The 13,029-nt window shown below is 33.0% G+C and overlaps 1 protein-coding gene across 1 annotated transcript; it reads right to left on the bottom strand.

Annotated features, from left to right (window-relative positions):
- Positions 1-8,891: 8,891 nt before the first annotated feature.
- LOC123658794 (39S ribosomal protein L23, mitochondrial) lies at positions 8,892-12,342 on the bottom strand. Its single transcript, XM_045594099.1, has 3 exons — positions 12,183-12,342; positions 11,821-12,100; positions 8,892-9,091 (listed from the first exon to the last, which is right to left on the bottom strand). The coding sequence occupies exons 1-3, from the start codon at positions 12,194-12,196 to the stop codon at positions 8,933-8,935; spliced, it is 453 nt and encodes a 150-aa protein (XP_045450055.1). The 5' UTR covers positions 12,197-12,342; the 3' UTR covers positions 8,892-8,932.
- Positions 12,343-13,029: the final 687 nt, after the last annotated feature.

Genomic DNA, 13,029 nt, shown 5'->3' with positions numbered 1-13,029 from the left:
AATAATGGTCAGCTATTGTTGTTGGACTTGTAGACTACCAAGCGTTCATTATTTATGTCTATTATATTTTTTACCTCCTCTCTTCCCGTGGGTGTCGTAAGAGGCGACTAAGGGATAATACAGTTCTACTACTACCTTGAAACTTAAAAAGCCGACCGATGGCAGGATAACCATCCAACTTCTGGCTTTGAAATAAACAGGCCGAAGACGGGCAGCAGCGTCTTTGGTGCGACAAAGCCAGCCCTGCGGTCACCAACACGCCTGCCCAGTGTGGTGACTATGGGCAAAACACATGAGTTCACGCCATTTTGGCGCGAACTTGTGGAGGTCTATGTCCAACAGTGGACTGTTGAATAGCACTTGGCGTGCTACGGCGGCTGGGGGTCGACTTTTGAACTAGTTGTGAACTACTTGAAGGGTTGAATAATTAAAACCCCGACAGTATTCTGATCTACGTATCGACCACCAACACCAACGTCCGATAGCTCGATCGCTCGTTTATTTAAATTACTAATCTTACATACTATACCCATGCGTTTTTCAAAAAAGATGTACACGTGACGAACCGGAACAGATTTTTGTGTTATATAAATTTTACGCTAAATTGTTTTCTCATTTGATAAAATAACCTCTTCAAAAGTAAAAATAAAAAAAAAACCCTTGGGAATTTTGCAAAACAACGTAGCAATATTTGTTTTTATGCAAGGGTTCACAGGAACTTGTTCCGGTTCGTCACAAAGGAAAAATGTAAATAAAATGCAAAATATGAGTTCTAATGATAAATTATTTTATTATTTATTTAATAAACCTTCAAACCCTTTGAACAAAAATATTTAAACATAGATAAATCACTATAATAATCGCTTAGCAATCATTTTAATTTCGAGATCGTCACAGAGGAACTTTTGACCACTAAAACATTACATTTCTACCTACTACTTAAAATGAAATTGAATGAGATTACAAATAATATAAACAACAAATTCAAGGTCAACACCAACTATATAAATATTATTTGATAACTAAATATTTGTTAAATAGGATAAGTTTATTGTCTCGATAAAATATGGGACAGTTACTATTTGGAATTCTATGTGACTAGATGGAAAAAATTAAGCGAAGTTTACATGTAGTAAATGTTTGGTCGAACATTTTATTATAAGTCTAAAAATCTAAAGCAATAAAAAGACTTTATCACTCAAACCTTAAGGTACACAGTTTACATAATATATTTTGAACATTATTTTCAACAATTTTTTTAAATTATATTACTTTTACTTATTTTTTAAAAAAGGTAAGTACTTATTTCCATTCCAAATAGTAATTTCCCCCAAGCCACCAATCAATCAAAATTAAATTTAAATAAAAATAAAATTATTCAGTTGTTATTCTAATTTTTACTTCACTAAGTATTAATTGTAAAAAAATAAAATAAAAATAAAGGAACGTTATTCATTATTGAAATTAGGTTGTGTTCATTGCTATTTGCAATGTAGTAAGTTACGTATAGCTTAAGGTTCTAATGAGTCCTCGAAACATCTGTCGCAAATATAGTCAATATCTGGTTGGTTGCAGCATGATCTGCATACCCAGTTTTTACAAGCAATGCACTTTGTCATGCATATGGCATGTAAAGTTTCTATTAATTATAGTTTTTAGTGACCTTTCCCTGTATTTTTCTTCTTTTATTGGTAAAATTACTTTTAACTTTTTCTTTGACGGACCCTTATCTGACCCAATGTCTTATACTTTCCTTTAATCCTATTTTCATTCTCTTTTTCATGCAATCTACCGTATCTAAAACTAAATCAAACCCTGGTTGAGGATATTCTATTACATTGTCAAAAACGTCTAAATTCATAACATCATCTACCTTAAAGTTAAATTCCATAATGGAATCAGACTGATTAGCATTTTGGCTTTGGCACTGTTTAGTGAGGTCAACTATATTAAGGTCACTCTGGTCAGTTTTACTGCAGGGTGCAATATCAGTAACGGTGGTAATTCCTCCACCAGTTTCATCTCGAGGCACAGTTTCGAAATCAATTATCGGGACTGTTTGAACGTCGGGGTTGTTCTGATGGCTGAAGCAATAAAAGAAGCGTTTTGATTGATGTCTGAAAACATTGGAGCATCATGAACATCCTGGTCCATTTTATCTCCAAAATTGGTTGTAGCACCATGGTTTTTATTACTAAGTGCAATATCGAGTCCAACAACAGAGACAGTTTGACTGCCACGTTGACTCTGGTCAGTATTAAATGAATGGGTTTCGCGATTCAAACAAGTGCAAAGCCCGCGTTTATCGCCACAGAAGCAGCTTAAGAGCCATTTCACAATTTTACGCTCTGCAAGTTTAGGTAAATTTGGTCGCATCGCGCGAGTCGTACGAGCCGCGCGATCTTTGTGCTATTAAGTATAGTGTGACAACGAAAAGACCATCTTGATCATTTTCTAATGTATAATAAAAATTAATAACTATGGTATAAAATGTTTTTTAAATAATTAATTTGTTAAAAATTTCAAGTATGTTATATAACAACAGTCAATAAATTTAAAATAAAAATAAAAAATCAATTTTATGAAACAATATTTTTTAAATTGATTTAGTTTTTTCAGTTTACGAATGAATCTAATATTTACGATATGAATAAAATAGCATTTTATGACATCGACACCGACAAACATATTAATTAACAAATAACAAGACAAACAGATTGAAATGCCTATTTGTATTGATAATGTGAGAAAAGAAAATTAAATTATACATTTGTTTACAGAAATTATCATTATATTATTTTACAGTCATTTTCGTAATATGTTTATTATATTTATATTTTATTATGAAAGTATCAAATGCGGTTTATCCGCTATAACAACAGGCGCTTGGCGCGTGTGAGCGAAAGAGACGGCTGCGCAGAATTTGGCGTGGACCTTACCTCTAAGAGCGCTAGCGCTCGACTGATTTACTGGGCTTGATGCGTGGTAATATATACTATCTTTTTATTATTTAACATAAAATGTATTAAAAACGATTACATCTTTTAGTTATTTTTTTTGTATTCCTTAATGATGTAAGTTTACTTTGATGAAGATAGTTCGTTAAAATTTCTTAGTTTTCTAAAAAAAATATCGCTTTTAAAATTGTACTTATTTGGAAAATATTCGTAACTTTAATTTTTTTTTTATCGATTAATAGAAATACAAATGGAATAAAACTCTGTTCTATTATTCAACAAAATTATATTCCACATATTACGTATTTTTTTTAATGGTTTCAATGTAGAGGTTATTGAAAAGTAGGACTTCAAAGTATACATTGCGACCGTTTACCCAGGGAGGAGGTTGAGGAAAAGGTTAATAATTTTATACACATAATATAAATCAAAATTCTGATCTGACTATCGACTACAACAAAGGTTGCTCTATTATATTTCAAGAATATAAATTACATTATTGCATCCAACACTGAGATTAACGACGTCAAAATATTACAATTTCGCGGATTGTTACCAATTTTTGTGAAATAGCTCTTAATTGCCGATGTATAATTTGACCGGCATCGACAGATATAATCTGGTAGTTTCATGGTCTGCGGGACAGCTTTAAGATCTTTTGGAATTATTTTGTTCATATTCTCGATATAATTATCAGAGACTTTGAAACATTTAACAGATTTCATGCTGGTTGATAAATGTTGATACGCATCATCGGCATTTGTTACATCATGCCCATAAGACACACGTCTATCTAACTGACTTTTAACTGCACCTCCAATGCCATCTGCGACTCCCTTACCGTGTCCTCTTTCCGAAAATGACCAGGTAATATATTTCAATTTCAATTTTGTTGTAAATAAGTTAATCAGGAAAAAGTTCTTTTTCTGCCTATATTGGGATGTAGGGCCGTCAGAAAAAAAATGGATAATTTCAATTGTTGGGTCTGATTGCTTTACAAACTGTAATATGGGCAAGAGATGTGCCCAGATGGCCTTGTGTTCGTGACATGTATTATCAGGTATCGTTACAAACGATTGTGACTTACCGATCCAACAAATCATACCATGTTAATGAAGTGTTACACTATTTTTAGATGCTCCAAAATGCATCGATTGAATCTCGGCCCCCAGTTTACAGTCGTAATTCTCTTCTTTAATGGCCAGATTTTTAATGCAAATTTGATATTGTCGCTGCTGCTCTTTCCAGTTGTAGTAATGTCTCTTAAATTTTGAAAACTCAGCTTTAAATTCTGTCACTAGATCTCGAAACTTTCCTCTCTGCACCTGTTTTATCATTTTCTTAGTAGTAATACTTTTTTCCGATTTTTGGTATGTATGATTAACTCTATTCCATCTAAACCATGTAATTTTGTCTTCATTTTTTTCCTCTTTGTATAGTAGGTTTCGTTTGTTACAATTTACACATTGTTCGTACATGCAAGCATACAAGTTTTTGTTATAAACAGACTTATTAATAGTATCTTCGAGGTTTTTATAGTCTTTAACATTTTTGTTTTTCAGAGCAATGAAAAGATACTCCATGTTGCTATGCTTAAGGCACATACAAGTATCTCTATTTTTGGCCGTAGGTGACAAAACGTAATACGGTTTATAGCGAAAAAAAGTCGTAAAGCTGTGCGTTCTCCCTTCTTTTTTATAAATTTCGTATATATTCTGTAATGTGTCAGTTAAATATCTGATCTGCATCTTCTTCTTTTCTCTAGTTTTTGTTTCTCGTTTTCCTGCTGTGTTTCGGCTTATGTCATCTCTTAAATAAAATTGCTTTATTTCTTCTTGAATCTTCTTGTTTATCACAATATTCTTCTTCTTCTGTCTTATGCGGCCTTTTAGCCCCAAGCACGAAGCAATCGTCGAGACTGATCTACTTGTTTTCACTACTTGGTTTACCGCGACAGATTTTAGCACCCTTTTTTCAGGTAAAGTTTTAATAGTGCCGTAGGTTCCGCGTAGTGCTATTTCTAAAATTTCTTGCCGCGCAGTAATTTTGTCTCTTATTTTTTTGAGTGCACCAAGTTTTGCCTCATGAGATAACTTTCCACGGTAAAGCTTTTTCCGAATTATTTCATTTTTTAATTTTAATTTACGAATAATATCTAAAGCTCCTCGATAACTGTTATATAGTTTTTTGTAGCAAATTTTCAAGGCAGGATCTGCGCTATTTTGGGTCTTCGAAGAAATTGGGGTAACTTTTTGAACTTCATTTTCTTTATTCTTTTTTTTTCTTTCTGTTTTATCTTTTCTTCCCTCCATTGTTTTCTTTTTCCTTTTTTTTCTTCTTCTGTCAACTCATTAATAGGTTTTCGACTCTTCTTAAGACGTTCTAATTGCTTCTTCCGTTGCTGTTCAAATTTTTCGGGATTTTGTTTTAGTTTCTCCCGGTAGCGTTTAGCTCTTTCTGCTGCCGTGAGGGTCATGTTTACTGAAATATAGCATACATACTTTACACACACATTATATCACATTACATTCTTAATTAATATATAAATATATATATACAACTCTTGCGTTATTGAGTGACGGAGTAAACTGACAAACAACGCACAGCCAAAACTACAGGTCGTAAGCTCAAATTTGGCATGTAGGTTCCTTAGGGAGTGTAGGGGAGCAAATTGTGCGGATAAGTGAATTTTGGCAGCAATTACATTTGAAAAACAGTAGCCTTTGTCCTTCTCAGGTTCCAGACTCTGTTCCGAATTTCATAGAAATCGGTTCCAATTGGCTAAACCGTTTTAAAGATTAGTGGTAATGTAAACATCCAAATATCCCACCTAACATTTTTTATGTTAGGATTATTTATTTTATTCCCATATTAAATGTAACCCCATCCTAATAGTTCCGGTGCGTCACAAAATTATTCCGGCTATACAATACGTGACGATCCTGATGTGACGAATTCGTACCACAAAACTTCTAACAATAGTTCAAACTGTTGTTACATCCATTTATAAGTCATACCGACATCTTTTAAAATAGTTATAAACAAAGATGTGATTGTGTTACGGCAAATAACACAAAAAATTGCTACATACCTCATAAAATACTGTACTATATGGAACTTCGGTTCAGTTCGACCCCTTCGTAGCACGCTCACTTTAGTCACAGATTTTGTTAACACCAGTTAACACTGAGGCTCAGTGAGGTTTGTTTCAAACTCAAAGTGGCGGTTACACCACAGATAAGATAAATGTTGCTATAAATGAAAAACAACAATATTTTTTGGTAATATTGCGTTGAACTATTGAAAAAATTATCGTGACTTATGCCGGAATTTTGTCGTATTCCTGGGACAGCAATAAATAAAGTATTTTTGAGCCATTAAAGCCCAAATTCGAAATAAAAAGCTCGAAATTGTATTTATGAGTTAATATCAATGAGTTAATATCAATATACGTCTAATAAACCTAAAACAGTGACTCCACTTAATTTATCTAATCTTACCTGGGTCTTGAAAGTTCCAAACATGCATGTGGGACATGAATATTTGACACTGTTTTTAATATTTATTTTATGATATTTTAATAACAGTGATAATTGGGTTACATGTTTTAGTTAATTTTATAATTTAAGCATGTAATTATTGAATAAATATGCAGTTTATTTAAGTACGGTGCACAAAAAAAATATTAAAAATAGCTAAATCAGGGGACACCCCAAATTTGCAATGTACATCTTTTTTGAAAAGCGCTCCTATGACTACACTATGCTCCTATGAATACACAATATTGGTAAACGTTCTAAACAACTGTATTAGGCTAAAGTTGTGGAAGTGGATATTTTTATATATTACATATAGGCACATCACGTCAACACATCGTACTTTTATAAAATTTTATTATAATGTCTAGGTCTAATACCTTTAGACCACCCCAGCCCCAGCTTCGCACGGTTGTAAAAACTATCAGTGTTTCTCTACTATATTATGCATGTATTATAAACATTCCTCTGGAATCACTCTATTTAAGCTACTTTTAGCCTATTTATTTATTTTATAACTCTGTAAGCTCAACAATAACTTTTGTTAAATTCCACGCAGACGAAGGTGCGGGCGGAAGTGCTGTGTGGCTACGGCACTAAAGAATTTAGCCACCCCCTCTCTTCCCGTGGGTGTCGTAAGAGGCGACTAAGGGATAACAAGGTTCCACAACCACCTTGGAACCTAAGAAGCCGACCGATGGCGGGATAACCATCCAACTGCTGGCTTTGAAATACACAGGCCAAAGACGGGCAGCAGCGTCTTCGGTGCGACAAAGCCAGTACTGCGGTCACCAACCCGCCTGCCCAGCGTGGTGACTATGGGCAAAACACATGAGTTCGCGTTGTTTTTGGCGTGAACTTGTGGAGGCCTATGTCCAGCAGTGGACTGTATAGGCTGTAATGGTGGTGGTGGTGGAAGGTGCGGGCACAGCTAGTACTAGTACATAGTAGCTAGTACTAGGCATATATAATCTGAATCTCGGAAACGGTTCCAACAATTTTTATAAAATTGAATATGCAGAGGGTTTCATTTTTAGAAAATGTAATTTTATATAGTCAATGAAAAGCTTCTACAATATTATTAGATTATGAAAGTAAATTTCGCCACCATCTTCAAGGTTATAATAGCTCAGGTGGGAAATTGGGCAGTCCCGAAACCAGAAGACCCCGGTTCAAGACCAAAGCAATTATAAATACAACTTGAGCAGTTTTATAACTATTTGAGCAATTTCAAATATTGTATACATCCAAAGATATAGGAATTTAAAAGTATTGATAAATGATTTTTTTCAACGACTTCGTTGATTTTTAATTAAATAATTTAAGGTGAGTAATTTTAAAGGACTACGTAGTTGAATTTAGCTATTGAAAATGAATATTTGTTTTATAAATATCATTTTTTTGCAGGCTTGGGTGGGGTAGGTGAGTATTTCTTTATTTATACCACTGATGATAAATATGCCTACTTTATACTCGGGACGGGGGATTTTTAATAAAACAATTAAGTCTTTTTTCTACGAGTAGAATATTCTTATTTATTACTTCGATTAATTTTTTAAACTTGCAACTCAAACATTGTCAGTTTCTTGATAATACCCTCGGAGGCGGCATTATTAAAACGTGAGAAGAAAAAAACGGTCCACGTTTCTCAGCGTGTAAAATTGCTTAGGAATATTCAGTATTTTTCAGTTAAATTGAAGTAGAAAATGGAATCTACAATTACTTCAGCAATAGCAGCCAATGCTAGCAAAAATTACAAAGTAAAAAAACGAGTAGGACGAGGTATACCAGAAATAAATAAGGCATACATAAAACAATGTTCCTGTCGAAGAGAGAAAAAAATAGTTTTTTGTAGAGCATGTGGTTACTACTGTAATGGACGCATTCGCTTGAAATGTGATAAGCATCCTCGAGTAAGGCCTTTGTAACTTTCTTTTTTGTGTGGTGTCATGCTATCACGCCTCAAATAATTTTTAATTTCATTACTTACAGGTTACCTTCCTTTTAGACATATCAGAATGCCCTAAGTGTCATTCACCATCTTTTCTAGATGAATACCATGGAAACTTGTAAATTAACTACTTGTTATAATGTTGTTGATCTTAATATGCTTAAGACGTTGATTTAAATAACATCTTAATGGTTTTGATTCCCATTATAATTTTTTTGTTGAAGTCTACTTAAAATAGATTTCGATATAACACAAATCATAATACCATGGATAAATCACTCATGATTTTTGTTTATTTTTAACAAGTGCTTTCATAATTTGTAGTTCAGAAATATTAAAATTGTAAACTGATAGTAAATAAATGCAACAGGTGACTGATAATATTGTTTTTGTTTACTTAACCGAATAAAAAACTAAAAGTTTTCTCATAATTTTGTTTTATTATTATACATGATGCTAAATCTAATTAAAACTAAATTTTCAATAAATTAAATAGAAAACCAGCTTGGAACGTCTGATCTATCTTTGTTTCTTTCTATATAGTTCTTAAATGACTTTTTAGCTTCATCTAAAGATTTCATATCATCATCACCATCGCCTTTTTTCTTCTCAAATATATTAGGAAATTTAAATTTCATATCTTTTGGCTGCAAACAAAGAAATAAATCGATAATTATAAATGCAATACGACGACGACATGTTGGGCAACGGCCACAGCACTGGTTTGTAACTTGCACTGGCTGTTGCGGGTTCGATCCCCGCACATGGCAATAATTTGTATTGGCCATATGGAAGTTTGCTGTGGTCTGGGTGTTTATGCAGTCCTTGTGGGTCTCCCCACTTTGCATGTTAAGCCGTCGGTCCCGGTTGTTATCATGTACACCTGATAGCAATTGTTACTCATAGAAGGGAATATATCTACCAACCTGCATTGTAGCAGCATGGTGGATTAAGCTCTGATCCTTCTGTATGGGGAAAGAGGCTTATCCCCAGCAGTCAGATATTACAGTCTGAAGCATAAATGAAATACTTTGGAATTTAAATATTTAGCTTAGTTAGAAACAATAATTTACCTTATAACTTGTAGGTAAATGTAAAATTTTTAAAAAACTTATATAATGATAACATGATTCAACATATATGTTATATAGAGCTAGCTGATCTATTTGTTGGTAATGGATAATATAAACATGAAAAAATATAAACTTGAATTGAATATTCATTCAGACATCTAGGCAATTGCAATAATACAAATAATGATTAATTTACAAACTGTAAAAGTATTAAGAAACACTTTAATATCTATTCATCATTAGTATCTACTTCTTGTTTTACTAGGTATTGTAATAAATGGCAGTAGACATATATGCATAATTAGGGATGACTCAATAAATACAGGTCAGGTCTCAATCAAATTTAAATGAGACTACATGGCAAGCACCAGCTTTTGATTACAGAAAAAAATCATCAAAATTAGTACAATCATTAAAAGGTGATAAGGCACTCAAAAAAAAGTCAAACTGAAAACATTCTCTTTTTTTGAAGTCAGTTAAAAAGTACAAAAGGCGGTCTAATGTTTACTTGCAAGTATATTTTTTATTCAGTTGAATGGTGAAGTAGAATGAAGAACAAGAACTGTCAAGATAATATGATTACCCACGTGTATAACAAATTATACAAATGAGGAACAAAAATTTAAACAGTTGAATTGAAAACCTCCTTCCTTTTTTATGAAGTATGTTAAAATGAATGCAAATAAGATGAAGCTGCAGAGTCTGTACGTAAATAACATAATTATTATCAAAAAAGTAAGACAAAATATAGTAAGGGAAGCTGAGCTACGCATTTTGCATAGTATAAGTGGTACATGTTCATATCTACTAAATATTGAATGTTGGGATCTTGTTGCTAGAAAATATTCAGGCCAGTTGTGATAGATTAATTATTTTATATGCACCAAACTTGGTTTACAAGACTGCATAATAGTAAATCTATACTAATATTATAAAGAGGAAAGATTTAATTGTTTGTTTGTTTGTTTGCTTTGACTAGGCTTTGAAACTACTGAACTGATTTGCAAAATTCTTTCACTGTTGGGAAGTTACACTATCTGCTGGTGACAAAGGCTATATTATATTTTCAAAGAAATTAGGGATCCTTACTAGGATAACAAACTTACTTAGGGTTCCAAAAATGTAATTATATACTTGTCATATATTCAGTTTAACCTCAAGGTAGGAACCAATAATACTGTGCGCTAAATTGTTGCTTTAGCATTAAGGCCGCCTGTTGCAACTAATGCAACTTTTTTTTTACTTAAATTTTTGTTACTTTTTGTGTTGGTGTGCAAAAAAGTGTAAATAAATAAATAAATATGTGGCTAATCCACATAGTATTAGTGGTGGTGAAACATATCTGATGACTTACGGTTAACTCAATTTAATAAATTTTTATCATCAAATATTAAACTTTTCTTTGTAAACGTTATTAAATACTAGTTGCGCCCGCGACTTCGTCCGCGCGAAATTTAACAAAATAGTTATTGTTCAGTTCGCAGAATTATAAAATAAAAATCTAAAATAGAAGTAAACTAAGTTACTCAGCTTATTACATCAGCTATCTGCCAGTGAAAGTCCTGTCAAAATCGGTCAGAGATTAGCCCGAACAGACAAGACAGACAGGCAGACAGACAGACAGATTTATAAAAAATGATATTTTGGTGTATGTACGTACTGTGTATACATCATTATGAATTTAGTAGAAAACGGTTATTTTAATAATACAAACAGACACTCTCAATTTTATTTATTTGTATAGATAAATTGTAGTTATTTAATCAGTTATTAAGGTCAGGTAGATCAGATGATGACCGCATGGTGTAATGGTGCATGCGCCGTGTCGGCAGCACCTAAACACGGCTGGTCGAGGGTTCGATTCCTGCTTGGAGTGAATAATTGTGTTTGTACAAATATTTAATTCCAGTCGTGTTGTTAGTCTTTGTGGGTCTCTCCACCGTCCCTCGGAGCTTAAGCGTCGTTAAGCTGTCGATCCCGGTTGTTATTATGTACACCTGATAGCGATCTTTCTCCTAATTGGGAAAAGAGGCCTATCCCTGCAATGGGATATTACAGGCTGAAGCCAATCGAGATCCAACCCAAATGTTAGTGCTGTAGCTTTCTACCGTACTGATGCTGGGTTAAATTATTATTTTGATGTGAATATTTAATGAAATTATTACTTTTAATGTTTAGTACCTTAGTTACCTTTAGTATTTTTAAATCTTTTATATTTTTTTTGGTAATGGAGAGATATAAAAATATCTGTATATTATGTTCGAATCATCAAAACTTCAAACTAAGTTTTTTTAAGTACTTACCAATGTAACATAAGCAAACTTGACGTCATCATCTTTTATAACATAACCCTGGCCAATATCTTTTCGAAATCTCCCCATAGCAATTTTAGTTTTCACGTCAGCCACAGGAACATTATATATCTTCTCTAAATAGTTTTTCACATCATGTTTTGTCATTTCCATTGAACAGTGAAACGTAACTTTGTTATGTTGTTGATTACCTTCGGGACGTACTAGTTTCATCCAAAAATTAGGAAGAAATACTCTTAACTGAGGATTTCCCCTTTGATAAATAGGGTACCTATAATAAGACAAAAAAACTAACATTACATACCAAGTATTTATATGAAAATATTATAAAAGTGTGAGAAGTTAAGCCTTACCATCGTGTTGACATTTCTATTAAGTAATATGAGATTTTTAATACAGTATATATTGTTTAACTTTGTATTTTATGATTTTAATAACCTATATAAAAACGATGCAATTGAAAATAAAATAGTGTCAAATCAGTCATTTGAATTTGACGTTGAAGAAAACTGACAAGAAATTATTTTAATAGGCTTGCTTGGACTTTGCTTGGGTTGAGTTGCGTATACAAGTGCTCTAACTCATTATCTCTCTTGTTATCGGTTAACTTGCCTATTTGTTTTTTTGTCCTGGTGAGAGTTTTGTGTGTATTGTTTTAACGTAAGTATTCTGCAATTAACTCACATAATGTCAAACCTTCCGTCCAACTTAGTTTCACAAATCCTGAATTTGACAAGGAGAAAAATAAATATTCTACAGAGGATGTTGGACCCTTTGTAGTACATATTTCCAAAATAGAGCAAGAACCCAATTCTGGTACAATACTAAGACCAATACAATTTGGACATTTTTTATTTAAAAATAACATTCACAACATTATGCTGGATGGTATTAAGCGTGTAGGAAGGAACAGATTATCAGTTTAATTTAAAACTGCTTCAGATGCAAACTCTTTCCATGAACTGTCAGTATTATCATCAGGTGGATATGTAACTTCTATCCCCATGTATAGTGTCTCACGCATGGGAGTAGTCCGCTCCATTCCTACTGAGTGGTCAATGGAAGATGTTGTCTCACATTAAGTTGTCCCTGATGGATATAGTAAGGTTGTTAGAGCCCGGAGACTAAGTAGAAAAACATTTAATGATAACACACCAGTTGGGATACCTACCCAATCTGTTGTCATAACATTCTCTGGAC

This window comes from Melitaea cinxia, chromosome 13 (assembly GCF_905220565.1).
Source record: "Melitaea cinxia chromosome 13, ilMelCinx1.1, whole genome shotgun sequence".
In the NCBI taxonomy this organism is placed as follows: domain Eukaryota; kingdom Metazoa; phylum Arthropoda; class Insecta; order Lepidoptera; family Nymphalidae; genus Melitaea; species Melitaea cinxia.
Note: the sequence above shows the minus strand (reverse complement) of the source record. Positions and strands in the feature narration are given on the sequence as shown.

Excerpts from the sequence above, each read along its gene's own strand:
- LOC123658794 (XM_045594099.1), bottom strand. Across the intron at positions 9,092-11,820 it reads AGTTTGCTTATGTTACATTG|CCAAAAGATATGAAATTTAA; the intron begins GTAAGTACTTAA and ends CTTTGTTTGCAG.